The sequence below is a fragment of the Enoplosus armatus genome, chromosome 21 (assembly GCF_043641665.1).
Source record: "Enoplosus armatus isolate fEnoArm2 chromosome 21, fEnoArm2.hap1, whole genome shotgun sequence".
NCBI lineage: Eukaryota > Metazoa > Chordata > Actinopteri > Centrarchiformes > Enoplosidae > Enoplosus > Enoplosus armatus.
This window is the reverse complement of record NC_092200.1, coordinates 6,950,285-6,967,388: the sequence shown is the minus strand read 5'-3', so window position 1 is coordinate 6,967,388 and position 17,104 is coordinate 6,950,285. Positions and strand designations below refer to the sequence as shown.

Genomic DNA, 17,104 nt, shown 5'->3' with positions numbered 1-17,104 from the left:
GTCAGTTTGAGAGGAAAAACACCCGCTGTCATATTATTACCAGTGTCATACTGAGCTTTGTTTGGAACACCACTGACCTTTCCTCAGTAGAGATAGGGGGATTGGTATTCTCCAGCTGGACCTGGCAACGTGCTTCTCTTGTTCCAGAGACCAATGATGATTCACAAGCCAAGCAGGCATGGAGCTCTGGCTGCACAAATCCTGGCCCGTTACTGAGTATAAGACCAGCGTGGCTGCTGTATTTTATTGTAGCCAATTTAGCAAAACAGATTGTACGAAAAGAAGGGAGGACGATTCAGTGTGACTATATTTCCTGTGTAATGGCACAGCTGAAGTCTGGTAAATACAATAAACCTAATGAGGTGAAGAAAAGCACAAGATGAATGAAGGGAGTTCAGTGTCACTATTGGACATGGACAAATAAAAAAACGGCACGTACTGTCAGAGAATAACAAATAATAGTTTTGCAACAGCCTTTTGTTTTACACAAGGACAAATCTTACGTCCTCAAGTAGAACAGCACGTTTGCTTGGCCAGAGTCATAAAACCTGTTAAGAAATACCTCTGTGTCCACATAGTCCCTGAGTCCATCTAGTCTCTCTGAAACATGGTCAAAGTAGGAACATTGGTTTATCCTATAACATCATTAAATCAGTATGACAATCCTTTACTACACGCTGAACAAAGAATGTGAAAAGCTGAACATTACACCCAAATATATGAAGAGGCTCTCATTACAACACATGGGCACGAACATCCTGATATAACAGCCTCCAGTCCTCTGGGAAGACTCGCCACAGGAGTTTGGGACCTGGTTGCAGGGAGTAGCTCCCCATCAGTGAGGTTGGGCGCTGATGTTGGGTGATAAGATCTGACTCACAGTCGGCGTTCCAGTTCATTGCAAAGGTGTTAGATGCAGAGGCGATTTAAGAAACTTAGAAAAGGGGTGGCCAAGGGTTAACCATAAGGTATGTCTCTCAAACAAACCAATTGATAATTGAAAAAAACTAAATGAGTTTGTGTTTCTTACTATTGGTCTGCTCAAAGTCTTCAACCCCATCGACCAGTAAGTTCTTCCACACATAACTGGGAAAACCACTTCTTTAAGGACAGAGCCTTACCCAAACACACTGTTATCTAAAATATCATTGTATGTTATAACATTAAGATCACCTTAAAAGGAACTAAGCATGAAAAACAGCCACAGATCAAATGTGAACTGGGACACACTTTTGGTTATTTTCTATATCTGTCAATCAGTGGAGTAAACCACATCTCACAGTCTAAAACATACTGTAAATCCTTAATCAAGCCACCTCCTTTCCAAAGTGTTCACTCACCTGTTAAAGTACCACCTCACTATTTAACAACATCATTATATTAGTGCTGACAGACTCTGTGGAACAACTTTGGCTTGACGATCAAACATGAATACAATTTTATCATCTACTTTTAACCACTCGAATGCCATCTCACAAAGGGATTCTGGGCTGCAGTCTGTATTAAGCAGCAGCCTGTGGCATTTTATCCATTTGCATAGATTAATTCTCCTCCCACACAATTAAAAACTTCCACAAGTTTGTTTACTCCTCTCACAGTGGAGTACCCTGCAGCTATGCATCTAATGTGACGTAACATGACCCATCACTGACACAGAAATAATATTTAAGAAGAGCTTCCTGAGCAAAATAATGAAGTGTCTCCAATACAAAGTGAGCAAAAGGAGGTATTTTAAAAGGGAATAGCATTCAGAAATGTACCTTTCTACTACTACTACTACTTCCTGCTGCTAATCTACTACTGTACTTTGTTGTATTGGTATAAAAGCATGAAACAGACAAAAACAGCAAGCAGAGTAAGGACAGACAGGGAAAGAGAGCTGTCATGAATCTTTCTGTTTAACAAAGCCAAAAGATTTGTAAATCTGGCACAGAGTGATTTCCTGCCTGCTGCCATCCACCTGTCAGCCATTTTGACACCTAAGCTGCTAATATCCCTCAATTTATCTCCTTCAGTGACTATTTTGGACTCGCTGACCATGTTTGGATGTTCAAACAGTCCTTTTTTTTCTCCCTCTCTGACACCTTTTCATTGACTCACTGACACACGCTGCGTGCTGACAGACAGATCTTTACATGAGAGACATGAGGTATCCTGTGAATGAATATGGATGGAGCCGTCCATCTGTCCATCCGCCATTAGGCCTCGCCGACACTGAATGTTGACAGGACTCAGCGAGAGCCTGGAAGGAATCTGAAAATGAGCTTGATGTGAATGAGGCTCCAATATTTCTAAAGAAGCCCAGGGGAAAAGCAGTCAGCCTCAAGGAATAGTGTCAGTCGCATTTCTACTCCTCGTAAAGCAGAGCGGGGAGGTGCGACATGTGAAATATTAGCTTTGAGCGTTCTGTCAATATGAGGAGAGTGACTGTCAGAATTAGCAGATGAAGAGAAAGACATTTAGGTGAGATGAGGAGGATGACGGGTTCAACACAGAGATGCAGAAATAAGCATATTCATATATTTGCATTGAGCTGGAACCTATCCCAGCATGCACTGGGCAGAGGGCAGGAATATACCCTGGACAGCAGGTTGCCAGTTAGAAGACAAAATGTACTAACGTTCACATTCAGACCAGTGGGCAATTAGGAGCCTCCATTCCACCTGACATGCATGTCTTTGGACGTGTGTCTGGAGGGGAGCAGCATGAAGCAAAACCCACACAGTGACAGGGAGGACTAATTAACGTAAATCAAATTAAAACTGAACTCACAGGATGTAAATAAAAAATTACAATGCAGCATCCGTTATTCAGTGGGATACAATGACAGAAAACCAAACTGCTGAACAAGACGTGTGTGTCTTCGCAGTGTTTGTTTCACTGTGTCTCAGCTTGTTGCCTTGTTAGTGGGTTGGCAGCAGAACGTCCTCATTCTCAGTAGCATTGTTGCTCAGTCTGTCCATAACCTTTTTTTGACATGTGACATGTTTTGGTATGAAGGCTCACCATAGATTGAAAATGCACACAAAGAAATGCAGGTGCAGTAGCTGCCACCTCAAAGCAGCATCAATAGGCCACCTGCCAAATGTAAGTTTATAATATTCACTCTCTTTTTAGCTCTGTTTTGCCAAATATATTTAGCGCTTTAGCTGATAAATGTCCACTATGTTCACCGGCTAATCAGTAGTGGTGTCTGCCTGCAGTTTGGTGCTGGACAGGGAGCATCCAGTGGGATTATCTGAGCTTTGTCAGTGAAAACGGCTCCCTGCTGCAATCGGAAAGAGCGGTGAGATTGAACCAAAAGATGAAAGAGGCTCAAACGCTCTGTAGAGCTGAGGGGAACTAAAGATTTGAGTGGTAATTCTCTGTGGGTTCATCACTTCATCACTAAGTGACTCCTTTTACATTACATGTAGTCATTTGATCCATTGTTAATACAAGAATATTGATTACTGCAGCTTTAAGGATCCAATGAGCTTACTGTGCTTTCTTGGAATCATGCGCACTATCAATGTGATGTGTACATACGTCTGTGCTGCTGGAGGCCACCAAGAAAGTCAATGTAATACCAGGTACATCTGCAGATTCCTTTGTACATACTGATACTGATTCTCTGCTTTTTAAATACAATACTGTCTGAATTTTGAAATGTACCATACTTTGACCACCAGCTGAAATGCTAGCTAGTAGCTAATCATGAAAAGGAGCCACGAGCAGTCGTCATGACCACGGATTGCAATATTTAAAAGTTTAAGAGACATGCGCTGTCATGTCCACAGGCATGTCACAATTAAGTAATTGCAAGCGTTAACAGCAACGCATGAGAACATGTATGAGGGGTCCCTTAAAAGCCCTTACCTATTCAATTTGATGCTATAACTTTATGAAGAAAGAAGAATTCATATAATTAAACTTTGATCAAAATGTTATTTTACTACTTTTCTATCTATTCACTTTACAGGAACCACTGGTGATGTTCCCGTAGTGTGTCCTGTCACACAAATCCAGTCCAGATAATGTGGCTTTTCAGCAGCGACTCCTGTTCAGGATAAAAGTGTGAGATCTGTGAGCTGCAGTGTGTTCTTGTAAAATGATGAGCAGTGTGTCTCTATTTAGCTCTGAAACATGCTCATCGTTCTTTCTCCTCTCCTCATATGTATATTTAATGACAGCCAGATATATCTTGTCCCTTGGGTGACTTTGAAACATTTCATAAAATACATGGCACTACATTAAATCAGATTACATTACCAGAGTCTACATCCTCCATAAATACATTTCATCACAAATTTAGAGGTAACTGGATCCTCTGAGGGGAAGAAATTATCATTTGAATGTGTATCAGAAAAGAAATCAAAGTGTGTAAAAAAAAATCACTAATATTAAATAATATTAGGATTTCTGCTGATGAATAATGAAGTCAGAGCCAGCGAGCAAAAAGTGTCCCTGATAAACTCAATAAGAAGGTGTGAAGAAGTCTGAATTTGAATTGTTTTAAATTGCTGCTTATTTTGCTGTACTGTCTACATTAAGACCTCACAGCTAATAATATCCACTGATGGTGTTTCTTTTTACCACCAAACTCTTCATTAGAAATGTAAGAACATACTAGAGCTGCTACCATCAACATCAGAGTTGGTGGTAATACATTTATACCTTGGGAATCGATCCTTGGTCTGCACACTCAACTTCAGATTACACATTCTCTCTGATGGTGCTGACTGATGAAACTACTAAGGGTTGCAGCTCGTGGTGGTTGTTTCGGAGCTTCGTGTGTGTCTAGCAAAGACAGCGCAGAGGACAGGGCCGAGGGACTGAGACAGACGAGGAGAAGCAGCACCTCTTAGGAAATAATTATCTCTCTCATCCCCCCGCAGCCTCCGGTGGGAGATCTAGCCGTGATGGCTGCCAGTTTGCTGTAAACCAAAGGCTTTGTTTTCCCCTCTGTGAGCGGAGTTGTTGACAAAGCTTCTGACTATTTACAGCAACATTTTCTCCAACTCTCTCATACCCAGAATTACATGGGAAATGTGTCTGGCAGTTTACCACTGGCAATATGGGATAGTCTCTTGTGATAACTGACACACTGGAGGGACGCCGCAGAATCATTCATTACCACACTTAAGTACAACGGGCAAAGTGTCTGATCTGATCAAAGGGTGTCAAAGCAACTTCTGAAGATATGACACATTAGATTTATTACTTATCACCCTCCCATAAAAGTAGTCACTAGTGGAACTAGTCAACACAGTTGATGCAGTGGTGGAAAGTAACTGTGCTTAATGTGGGAACAGACAACTCTTAAACTTTTCCACCAGTGTTTCCAGGTGGTATTATTGTTGGCGTTGCTGTCGCAAAGACAACCGGCTCACTTCCTGTTTTCCTCAAAGCCTAGAAATTACCAACAACACAGGAAGGAACGAACACCACCACTATGGAAATAAGAGATAAGACGGAAGCATGTTCAGTGAAGAAGAACATAGTTTGAGCATTGCTTTGTGCGAACAAGGAACTGCTAGCAGCCTGGCTATTGTCCAAAGCAAGAAACAACTGTAAGAATCCAACTGAAGAGTCGTTGCATCGTGACCTCTTCACCAGACGTTTCTGTCGGCTCTCTGCTCATATTTGCTAACTTTTAAGTGTCAAGTAACATATCTCATTGGTCGTGTCAAGCCATCAGACTTTCAAGAGGAACGAGGCTGACCTGACGACATTCTTAGCGGTTCCCATTTGAGGTTCAGAGAAATCATCAGGGTTTCTAATCCAAATCATGAGGTGAAACTGTAGTATCCGATGTATGAATGCTCTTAGACCTCCATCTCCTCCAAACGCTACCCACAAAGCCAACAGCAATCAGTGCTCAACTGATTGACAATTCGAGGTGAAGCTGCAAAATGGACATGTATGATTTCAAACAAAAAGAAACAAATGCAACCTCCCTTTAGCAGAGAGGGAGGGGGAGCTGGAAGAAGAAGGGACGACTAGGTCTCCACTGTGGTGCTTCATCTTGAGTTTGACAGGACACTCTCCAACCACTGGCGCCTAGGAGAGGGATGATGGCCGTGGTGACATCACTCTGCAGTGCATTGTGGGCTTTTAGGGAGTGATTGCGTAGTCAGAGATGATGACTATTGAGGGAAACAAAGCCGGTGATGAGAAAGGAGAACAAAGGGAGAGATATTTGGGACAGTGACAGTGTGATAAGGTAGAGTTCAGGTAAGCAGTCACACAGACTTCTTCACCACACACAAACACTAACGTCTCTAATCTTAGCAAATTAAGTTTTGCAGAAGTTTGTGAGCCTGATCAATGAGCTTGATGGATGGAAACAAAATGCATCATGCAGGCAACTTTGTATGCATGATGTGCTGGAATGAATTCATTATAGTAGACTATATATCCTATATATCATAGACTGTTTCAACAAATTCAAGGATGAGTGGTCTTTGATTTTCCTCTCGTTTCCTTGGGAACGCTGACGATAACAAGAAATCCTTGGTGACGCGAGTGGCACTGTTGAGTACCTCTCAACCTCCATGTTGCAAGGCATTTCATTGTGACTTTTGACTCTTATTAATTAAGTTGGTTCTCAATCCTTAGTAACCTATAATCATACCTTTGTATATTAAGCAGCTCCTTCTGTTGAAACTTTGAAAGGCTGAATGAGGGATATGTCCTTCATCGCATCGAACGAAATTAAATGGAAGCACTGCAACTGTGTGGAGTGTACACCAATACAAACTCACATCCGTAAAGTTAAAAATTTACGTCATCAAACACACTTTTTTTTTTTACAAATGAGATTCAGATTTGTATAAAGCCTTCAGGGAGGACTTTGCACCTGTATCTTATTCCACATTCTGCCCTTATCCATCTATTTCATTGATTTTCAATGCATGACCCTGACAAGGACCTCATCATAACACTTTCATAAGAGCTATAGTTATTATAGCTGTAATTATTAGCCCTATCAACACTTTATGAAGGTGAACATGAGGAAAAAATGCTGCATGAGGTGAAAGACAATTGATGTAGCTACTTCAAAACCCTTAGCTCTGGATTACCACAATTTGAATCAAAATGCATACTTCTTATTGGAGTCATAACTCTTTGGAGAAACAGACATGACACACATATTTACACTTTAGAAGGATATTATTATCTCTGTTGTCCATCAGACGTAAACATCCATAAATCCGCATAGTAATCACAGAACAAAGACGCTTCTTATAACTGCAGAATTTGCTTGAGAATCATCAAGTTTTCTTTAGTATCAAAGAAATCCATTGATAATTGTCTGTACATCCATAAGTACTCAATGGCAGCATCATACTCTGTGTTTACTTAAGCACGATCATCCCCAAATATAAGACAAAGAATAATAATAGGAGTGACAAAATCCATTAATATTAACTTTTTTTTCATGTTGCACTGTCAATATTTCATTGACATTATACTAGACGGGGCGTCGCAGTGTTTATATTTTGTCTGAGGGGGAGCCCACAATGTCAAGACTTTGAGGGCCTAAAAAAACTCACTCTGTTGTTAAAGTTAAAAACTTTGATTTCTCTTTGAACATCATACTGCTTTTCATCCTAACTTTAGTCAGGACAGACGAGGAGAAATAGATGAATAGACTGGTGTGTTGTGTGTGTGTGTGTGTGTTACAGAGAGACATGACAAGGTAATGTGTAAATGATCCTGCTGGAGTCAAACCCTGGCTTCATTAGCTGTGATGTGTACTGTGCTGCAGAGGCCGTAACTCATTCTCATCTGCCTTAAAGACAGCCCTGCTCGTCCCCACAACACCACCACACCGCCTCTCCTCTCTCTGGAGACCACAGACTCATTAGAGAGGCCCCACCCAGGAGGTAGGTTAATGGCTGTGCTGACGGTTAGAAGTGTGACACAGGGAAGAGTGCGTCTTTCAGTGGAAACAAGGAAAATTCACGGACAAATTATGTAAGCGTAGAACTGGGTGTCCTTGACAGTACAAAGGCAGAGCGGAGGATACAGCAGTGTGTTGTTCTGGTGAAAAGCCTTTCACTAAAGTTCTGTTAAAGGACAGTTACAAGAAAAACGAATGCATTCAATATGAAATTGTTTCTTTCATTAGGAGTGGGAAAATTTTTGAAATTCACTTCAAAACAGCATAAAACGACGCATATTATGCCAAAGATTACTCAAAAGGCTAAAAAATAAATGTATAAATGTTTATCTGACTGCAGTGTGGGAAGTTAAAAACATAGCTATACAGAAATGCACTTTCATCTCTTCAAGTGCATCATCAGATCCGTGATTCACTACCTTAAAAATGAACCCAGACCCAAAAAAAGAAATCAAAGGTCCCACATGCAGGAGAAGCACAGATCAAAAGGAGCTGGTATCGAAATATTTATTCAAGATCTTAAAAACACATTGAAATACTGATGTGGCAAGTGTTGAAGGTCTTCAGTCATCAGTGGTGGGACTGTGACGGGGAGGAGAGGATTGTCCAGGTGAGCTTAACACCGGTGTGACTGTGGGCTTGTCTGAGCAGTCGTCTGTGGCCTCCTCTTTGGGAACGTTTGTTCGATCGTCCGTTGGTGTCAACGTGAAATAGCTCGTGTGCTGAAATTTGAGCACTTCATTGCCCCAGCTGGTCCATCCAGGTTGAAGACATCTGGCAAACAGCTCCAAGCACTTGGCTTCAGCTCCGACGTAGGGCTTCAACACTTCTATAGAGAGAAAGAAATGAGGAAGAGGAATGATCATGGCTGGTTTAATCCACTTATTGCCCTTAATTACCCCTTCCCTATTTACCTTAAAATTGTAATTAAGATCAAACCGCAGACTACACAAGGCAACATTGCATTTTTGCCTAGAGAGTCAATAAACAGCCAGTTCTTCCTGCCTTTGGTTTGCTGTTTCACTTAGTTTTCTGTAACTTAACACCAGGCTGAGAAGCAGTGTTTTACTGCCCTCTATGGTTAAAGGCTTCAAGTCTGTTGCACCTGTAACCCCACCTGTAACAGTGATGTCATGGTGCACTGACACACCCTGGAGTACACTTGGTAAGAATGTAAACCACTGGAGGTCAGCAAAAATAAGGTTTAAGTGGCTCTTTAAAGAGTAACTTCGTCCAGTCTTATTAAAAATCTAGCTTGCTCTGCCAACTAGTGGGGACAACATGCTATTTCCACATCCTTTGCAGCAGTGATGGAGCGTGCATCAACACATCACATCTGGGTGTCGTACACGGACCACATCCAGCTGTGATGTTTATGGAGGTATTTTTCCTCCTTCCAAAATCTAGTGTGAACTCTTTAAATAAAAAAACACATCAGTCAATGGCATTAATATATGTTTATGCCCTTCTGTGTGAATGGCGTGAAAAACTAAAAAAAAAAAAATGAAAAGGATGTTTTAATACATTGAAAGTCAATTGTAAGATTACTGCACTGCATCCATTCCTTATGGGGGCACTTTGTGTGTTACTCTGTAATAGGCTGAGGACAGCACTGGCAACTGCCCAGCTCCTTGACACCACAGCACAGATTTTTACTATGTGGAGACTGGCAGTGACCTTGAGTCTATAAGTGATGATATTCCAGGAGCGGCACACCTGACAGATACGTTTCACTTCCTCTGCCCCGGTGCTACTCTGTCTGCTCTTGTGCATGCTCAAACCTCCCTGACACTCGCCTCAGCCAACACTCAGGAAGTTAATGAGCTCAAAAGCCTGATCCCCAAACCGATCCAACCTGCACAATGTGGTGTCCTGCCTAGCGTTTTCTCTTTCTTTGCACGTCAGAGAGTCACAGAGTGGAAAGGCCAAACATGCAGCCCTCCGACTAATTCAACCCCAACCGGTGACTCACCTCTCAAAGTTGAACAGAGAATAAAAGGTCTAATTATACTCTTAACTCTGAAATGGGACAACCTATGAAACTTCTGCCATGAGAGGCCTGAGGCAAAGGAAGTGCTACCAAACTACTCTCTAGACAAGCAGCATGTTCTATGTTAGATATTCCAGGATTAACCAAGTAAGAGCAAACTGATTATGTTGTACAGGACTGCTCCATTAGTTCAATTACAGTAATAGAATGTTTTCAGTCAATATAATCAATGACTTCTCAGCACACATGTGGAGTCCCACAGGGTCTTGTTTTTAGCCCCATCTTAATCTTAATTTATATACCTCTAAATGGACATATTATCATCCATGGCAACAGAAATGTCCACAAATGCGCCGATGCCACTTGTATATGCCTATCACACCCAGTTACATTAAGAATCTCTCTCTGTCCTTCTTGTCTCCTGTTAAAAGCAGATATGTTTTATAAGTTAACATATATATTTTTTAGCATACCAAACTCTGTTACACTAATTCCCAATTAATTAGGATCAATTTCTACCAATATGGAGGAGAACAAAATAGAGAAAAAACAGCTTGTTGAGCTGCCCTCAAGTGGTTTAGAAAACACAGGAGCTCAGCTTATTTCTGGAAATAAATGCTACAAGCACACACTATCCAAATTTTAGCTGTTTCATAACTTTAAATGAACTTTTTAAAGATTTCACAGATCAAAATTACAGCACAGCGAAGACTGCACTGATTACATCTTCCTCGGAGGATCCCAAAATGTAGGTCAATATGGAGAATTCAAACGCTCTACAGGCGGCCCCTAGAGGCCACGCTGCTCCTTACACCCAACTGGACCAAAGTGATTTCAACCATCTGACATACTACAGTGTCACAGTCTCAAAGAGCTAAAAAAAAAAAGAGGCAATCATACCTTTGGCATTGGGGTTTCAAGACTCTTGAACAACCACTATGAACAGCTATGAACATTTTCATCATTTTTAAATAGACTGTTTTAATTAAATAAATATTGTAGCTGCCAATGAAACATACTGGTGCAAAGATCACTGTCAGAGAACCATTCCCCAATTAACAGTCATGCAACACACATAATTGGCAGTGTGCCTCTTTCTGAGACGAATATTAGCAACAGCCATTTAACCACTAATTATAATACCAATTTGCAAAGCGACTTCATTTTTCACAATTTCTAAAGTTGTAGAGGGCCCTAATTAATAAAAGCCACACGTCTTGCCATTCAGAGAAGCGCAAACACTTTTTTTTTTCTGCAGCTTGACCATCTGGCAAGGATGTGTTGTATCTGTAATGGAGTAATGGTGTCCCTTATCTCTCCATAGCAACCAAGAATGTCAGCGATAGGAGCCCCATCTGAGAGGGGGAGCAGAAGTGGGTCGGGGTTTCTAAACGCTGCAGGCTGGAGGGTTGAGGCTTCACACCACGGAGACTGCCCACTGGCTCTTGCAGACCTGACATGCTCGACATGAACACAAAGTGCTGCAGAACTACAGGCATGAGAGTAAGAAAGCTCAGGTTGCTTAATGCCAAAGGTCTAGATGTTTGAAATTTCTAGCAGTTGCATAATCTATTGAGTGAACAAAAGAAAAACGTAATTCATCCTTCAAGCCCTGACGTGTTAAATTATCATGTCAAATATTTAAAAAATAAACTGTTTTGCTTTCATTGGCATCTCAGCAAGAGTTGGGTCAAGTTGGATTTGAAACAGATGTACACCACAGTTATAGATGCTACTCCTTCTGGCCATTTAGTAGTGCACATATTTATTTAAAATGCAAAGAAAATGATCCACAAATAAAGCCATTGTTCTATAATTTTGTCTTACTAACAGTGCAGTTAAGTCTCTACGGCATCTAAATAAAGATGTCTGCATAACAAAGTATGAAAAGCTATGATAAACCTCCACAGCAGCAAATAAAGTAACAGGAATAAACAAACCAGTTCTGATTAAACCTGCTGAGGGGCTTTGAATCACACAAGGAGATTGAACACAATCTGTGTCCTAATCTACTTAATCTTTATGGTATCACAGCTCCACAATGGCAACATTATGATTTAAATCAATGTATTTCAACAATATCCAGCCACTTCCATGAGGTGGAGGCTTTTCTGTGTTTCTGAAAGGGCACCGGCAAACACTGGCTGTGTTTTGCTCTCCATACTGCACAATAAATCGCGTTCCCCTGAGAGGGAGGGAAATGACGTCAAGCCTCTCGTATTCATAGTCTCTGCATATTCATTGTCAAGGTTTTACATTGATTCTAAGTAGCAGAGTCCATGTTGAGTCTTGCCACACCACAATCAGTGCAAAAAGCACACATTTGATGAATCTGAGCAGCAGAAGTTCCCACTCAGACAAATCAAACCTGTCATGGGTTGAAGATTCAAGTCCTCCAGTTATTATGAATATAATAGAGACCTTGCATGTTGTGTTTGTGCAGTTTTCTCTCCTCCAACATGAACAAGTAGCAGTCTCAAAAGAAAATGCCAACTTTCTGCAGTGGAAGAGCAAGTTATACAGTCAATAAGTGTGATATTTCTACTTATATAATGTAAAAAATCAATAAGTTATTACTTCAGTATATTCAGTTCTCATACAACAACATGTTGTAGTCATAATTTTGCATATAGTAACTGCTGTCGTCTTCTATCATGGAATAAAATCAAAATGATACATTTTCAGCCATGCAAACCTAAATAACTGACTCAGACTTAGTACCTTTGCGTATATTAGAGCAGGCGGTAGGAGGACTCAGAGCTTATCATTGAAGCTGTACAGCAAGATAACAATCACTCATGTTGCAGCATTGCCCTCTGGTGGCACACTAAAACACATAACACTACTGCACTTCTAAAGCCTCGGACATACTTTACTTAGATATACCAAGCTGTTTGGCATTCAGAAAAATGTTGGAAACATTTACCTGAGAGTGAGGGCTTCTGGGAGTGGAGAGCTGATGGGACGCTGACAATCAAACGCTGATCCTCGACAGGAACCTCTGACGTCTCTGAAGAGCTAAAAGTGGTCAGACAAGTCTGAGAATAAATATGATTTGGACATATTCCATTAAAGGGATATAGCATAAAGAGTATAAAAACTGACACACAGAAAGGTCAAGCATTTCACACCTTGTGGAGTTATCTGCAGAGGAGCGATATCGGCCCAGCACCAGCACTTCATATGGCTTCTTATGATGTGAATCCAGCGGAAACACAAACTGTCCAGATGTGGTGACCTGAGGGAAAGGAGCAGGCCCTTAAAACATCTGGGAACACACCAATGATTGAAAGCTGTACCTATTCAAACTTTCTGTACCTTGACCCAGAACCATTTGGCCACAACTTCCACCCCCCAGTGTGGATACAGCTCATCGCGGATGAAACGCAGGTGGCTGGGCCGGTTTGTGACCCAGGTGACCACTAAACAGTTTGGCGATGCCAGTAGGGGTATAGGGAGCCGTTTCAGCTGGGATGATGGCAAAGAACTGTATCTTCAGTGAGAAAATAGATTAAAAAAGTAAAGATGTGTAAATGCAACCACTATACCCTTCTCTGAATCAGTATGATTCGTAAAAAGGTCACTATACCACCTTATATAACCACTAATAAAATGTATTATTGAACTACTAGACTAGAATGATTTTTGCACACATACGTATATGGTCCAAGGCAGTGGCTCCCAACCTGGCCTTCCAATGCCATTTTATCAACTGGTAAACCCAACTGGGTTTACCAGTTGATAAAATAGATAACTATAACTTGAACTACGTTTGCTCAATGAAATTTGGTTCAGACATTCATGCCGTCCTCAGGATGATTTGTAATCATTTTGGTGATTCCTTAACTTTTCATCTAGCGCCATCATCAGGTTAAAATCTTTATTTGCCCAATACATTGGTTTATAACTGATTACTAAAACTAATGGCATTTCTATCAATTAATTAGCAAATGTTAGCACACTAACTAAGATGGTGAACATTATACCTGCTTACCATCAACATGTTAGCATTGACATTCTGAGCATGGTAGCACGCTGTTAGCATTAAGCCCGTACAACTGTGCAGAAGTACAGCCTCACAACCTGACTGTTTCTCCTCCAAACTTTTTTGCCTGTTTCTTGTGCTGCTATGACATGTGAATGTCATCTCAGGAGATAAATAAAGTCTCATCTTATCTTCCTTTCTGTGTTACACCTTCTAAAAGGCCAAATTACCTGCGACTCCTTTTCACAGACTTGTTTTCCCACGGTGGATCCATGACTATCAAGTCAAACCTTCTTCCATCTGTGTGAGAAAAAAAGCAGCTTTAGCACACAATGCCAGGCTGGGAAACTATGCTCTCACTTGAGAAACACACTGTGTCAGACTTTTATTATTACAGTGACACATTCGGGGGGGGGTCCTGTTTATGCCACAACGACCATTGTCTTTCAACAATTCTACAGCTTTTTGCTTCATGCAAAACAAGTTACCACAATCATGCAGTGACTACAGTTAAGGGGCAATCTGTCAGATCTGTTCCAGATGGCCTGAAAAACATAGTTATATGTAGTTAGCTGCAGTTCATATTACTTTCAGATGTACTTTTGCCAACATTTTACTCACAGTGGACTAGAGGTTGTATTCTTGTGAAATCAGAAAGCAGGAAGGCTGTGTGTGGTGGTATTACATATTCCTCTCCCATCAGTGTAACCACTGTAGCCCAGTCCGCCCTGTTCTCAGCGACCCGGGAGAACAAGTCGACATGTGATGTGCAGCCATCTTCAGCAACAAGTAACTGAACACGCTCGTCCTGCTCATCGTCCACTAGAGGAAGCTCTTTAGCCATTTCACAAAGAGCGGCAAGGCTGCACTCCTGAGAGGGAAGAGGCTCCTTCGCTGCGTCTGTCACTCCGTTTAGAAACCCCAGGGATCGGCCAGAATCCATCAAGGACTTGGTTCCCTCCAGGATGACAGACCTGATCTGCATCAGCGCACATTACAGGGATTACTTAGTCTAAACTTAAGTGCTAAACTGAAATTATGAGGATCTGAGATGTGTGCTGGCAGAGACTGTATTTACAATGCATGCAATAAAACGTATGCTCCATCCGCGGTGCATTTAAAGTAAAACTGGCCACTGAGTGTTGTGCTTCTTTTATTTGCATCAAGGAAACGAAACTGGAAAAACGAAGAGAGCTGTTCTGGTTGTGCTGCATGCTATTAAGTTCACGTTAATGTTATGAATGTACTGCTCCCTGTGTTCCTCCAGCCATATAAAAGCAGCTATGAAAATTGTTATAGATACGCCCATCTGGGGGTGATTAAGTGATTAGAAACACCCTAGTATTCTTAATTCTGATGCTAATTTGACATTTGTTTTAAAGTACATTTACTCAAGTAATGCACGTAAATACTTTACAAGTACTGTACGTAAGTACTTTACTTGAGTGATTTCATTTTTATGATACTTTGTACTTCTACTCCACTACATTTCAGAGGCAAATGTAGTACTTTTTGTTCCATTACATTTATTTGACAGCTATAGTTACTTTGCAGATCCAGATTATTAAAACAAAATATAACCCACAAATAAACTATGATGTATTATTATAGATAAAGCTACCCAGCAGTATATAAAGTAGTTAAAATGAGCCCCACTGTTACCATCTGCAACATTAAAGTGATCGATGCAGCAGAATCAGCGATATCGTCTAAAACCTGGTTCCTACATTACCCAAAAGGCAACTCAACCACCGACAGTTCAGTTGGAGATTCAGGAGTGTAAACAGACAGTAATCAGTGGAGTTCCCCTATAAATAAAACTTGAATGCAGGACTTTAACTTTTGAGTATTTCTGCACTTTGGTATTGTTCATTTTAGTTATGTAAAATATCTGAGTACTTCTTCCACCGCTCATGCTCATACTGAAAGCCTTTTGTTTATGGAGTCAAATGAATCTGAAATGGAACTGGTTGTGATTATTTGGACATTTAACTGCAACTGTAGGTTTAATTTTTCTACGTCAAGTTGGTCTATCTGTGACACATTCATTTCAGTTGTTTAATACAACCTCAGCCGGCACAAATCTCTTTCCAAAGATGACATATGCAGAGCTAAAACTAAAAGTTAGCGAATAAGATTCAACATACCTTCTCATGAAAGGCCTGTGAGTCAACTTCTCCCTGGTTGAGTTCACTGTGTTTGCGTTTCCTTTTCTGAAAGTCAAATTGATATTAGGTGAAGAATAGTAAGCTCAGCACCATTCAGGTACCAAACACAACCAAATTAATTATTGGATTGACTTAATGGCTTCATGAGTCATTGAAACAATGCTATAGCACCATTTTAACCCTCAAACTATCTCCACACTTCGGAGAAATGTCTGTAGGGAAGAAAAATACATTAACATGAAATAATGATCTTTAACAGTGATTGAAACTTTATTTTTTCATGACCCCTATATAGGTTGAAACATAATGGTGAATGAGAATGAAAAATTACATGTTGAGCAAAAGAGAAGTTGTAAGTAGCTGATGAAGATGATGAAGTTAGATAAGACACCAATGTATCAGTGAGTCAATTGTTTTTGTTGTATCAAGTGTGTTCCAGATACTTCCTGTTGCATTAAACAGGTATAATACATGTGTCATTACACAGACAGCAGTGATTCTGGCTGTCTGAATATATAGGACCAGCAGTTGTCGCTGTAAAGTAACTTTTGTGGGCCCCAGACAGCAGCTTTTAGAGTGGGATTTACCTTTGGTGGTTTGTCTGTTTTCTGCAACATATCCGTGTTTCCTCCATCCACGGCAGCACTGGCACTCACACTATAATGGCTCTTTAAAATCTGAAAACACTGCCTTTTGAAACGACACCTGACATGTGACTTTTGATTATCCTTAAACCGGACGCAAGGCGAATACCCCTGATCAATGAGCGAGCATGCATCCAAGACCCAGCCCTGGGTGTTCTGAACCACCACGGACATAGCCAAACTGGTTGGTTTAACTGGGATTAAAGCGATCAAATGTTTAATCTAGCTGGGTACAGTTAGTCCCAGTGTAGCAGCCATGTCCCGCCCACACCAACAACGTGTCCAAACAGTTTGATTCCCCTGAAAACGATACCGAAAGTACGGTGTAGAGATCAGTGGCGCGGTCCTGTTGTCCTTACGCGGAAGTAGATGAAGTGCGATGTTAGTCCCCAACGAACTTCCGTAGAAAAGACCGCACGTCGATAAACC

General features: G+C 41.0%; 1 protein-coding gene across 1 annotated transcript; it reads right to left on the bottom strand.

Annotated features, from left to right (window-relative positions):
• Nucleotides 1-8,418: 8,418 nt before the first annotated feature.
• Nucleotides 8,419-16,849, bottom strand: mettl4 (methyltransferase 4, N6-adenosine). The gene is made up of 8 exons (XM_070928434.1): nucleotides 16,619-16,849; nucleotides 16,011-16,076; nucleotides 14,485-14,842; nucleotides 14,094-14,163; nucleotides 13,197-13,371; nucleotides 13,010-13,116; nucleotides 12,805-12,896; nucleotides 8,419-8,717 (listed from the first exon to the last, which is right to left on the bottom strand). Exons 1-8 carry the CDS (start codon nucleotides 16,847-16,849, stop codon nucleotides 8,452-8,454), a joined length of 1,365 nt encoding a protein of 454 aa, XP_070784535.1. The 3' UTR covers nucleotides 8,419-8,451.
• Between the last annotated feature and the right edge of the window lie 255 nt (nucleotides 16,850-17,104).

What these genes read in the sequence shown, in the direction of transcription:
- mettl4 (XM_070928434.1), bottom strand. Translation starts at nt 16,849, where the DNA reads ATGTCCGTGGTGGTTCAGAACACCCAGGGCTGGGTCTTGGATGCATGC. An exon ending in AAACAGACAAACCACCAAAG is followed by an intron (nt 16,077 to 16,618) that starts GTAAATCCCACT and finishes TTTGACTTTCAG; the next exon opens with AAAAGGAAACGCAAACACAG. An exon ending in TCTGCAGATAACTCCACAAG is followed by an intron (nt 12,897 to 13,009) that starts GTGTGAAATGCT and finishes GACCACTTTTAG; the next exon opens with CTCTTCAGAGACGTCAGAGG.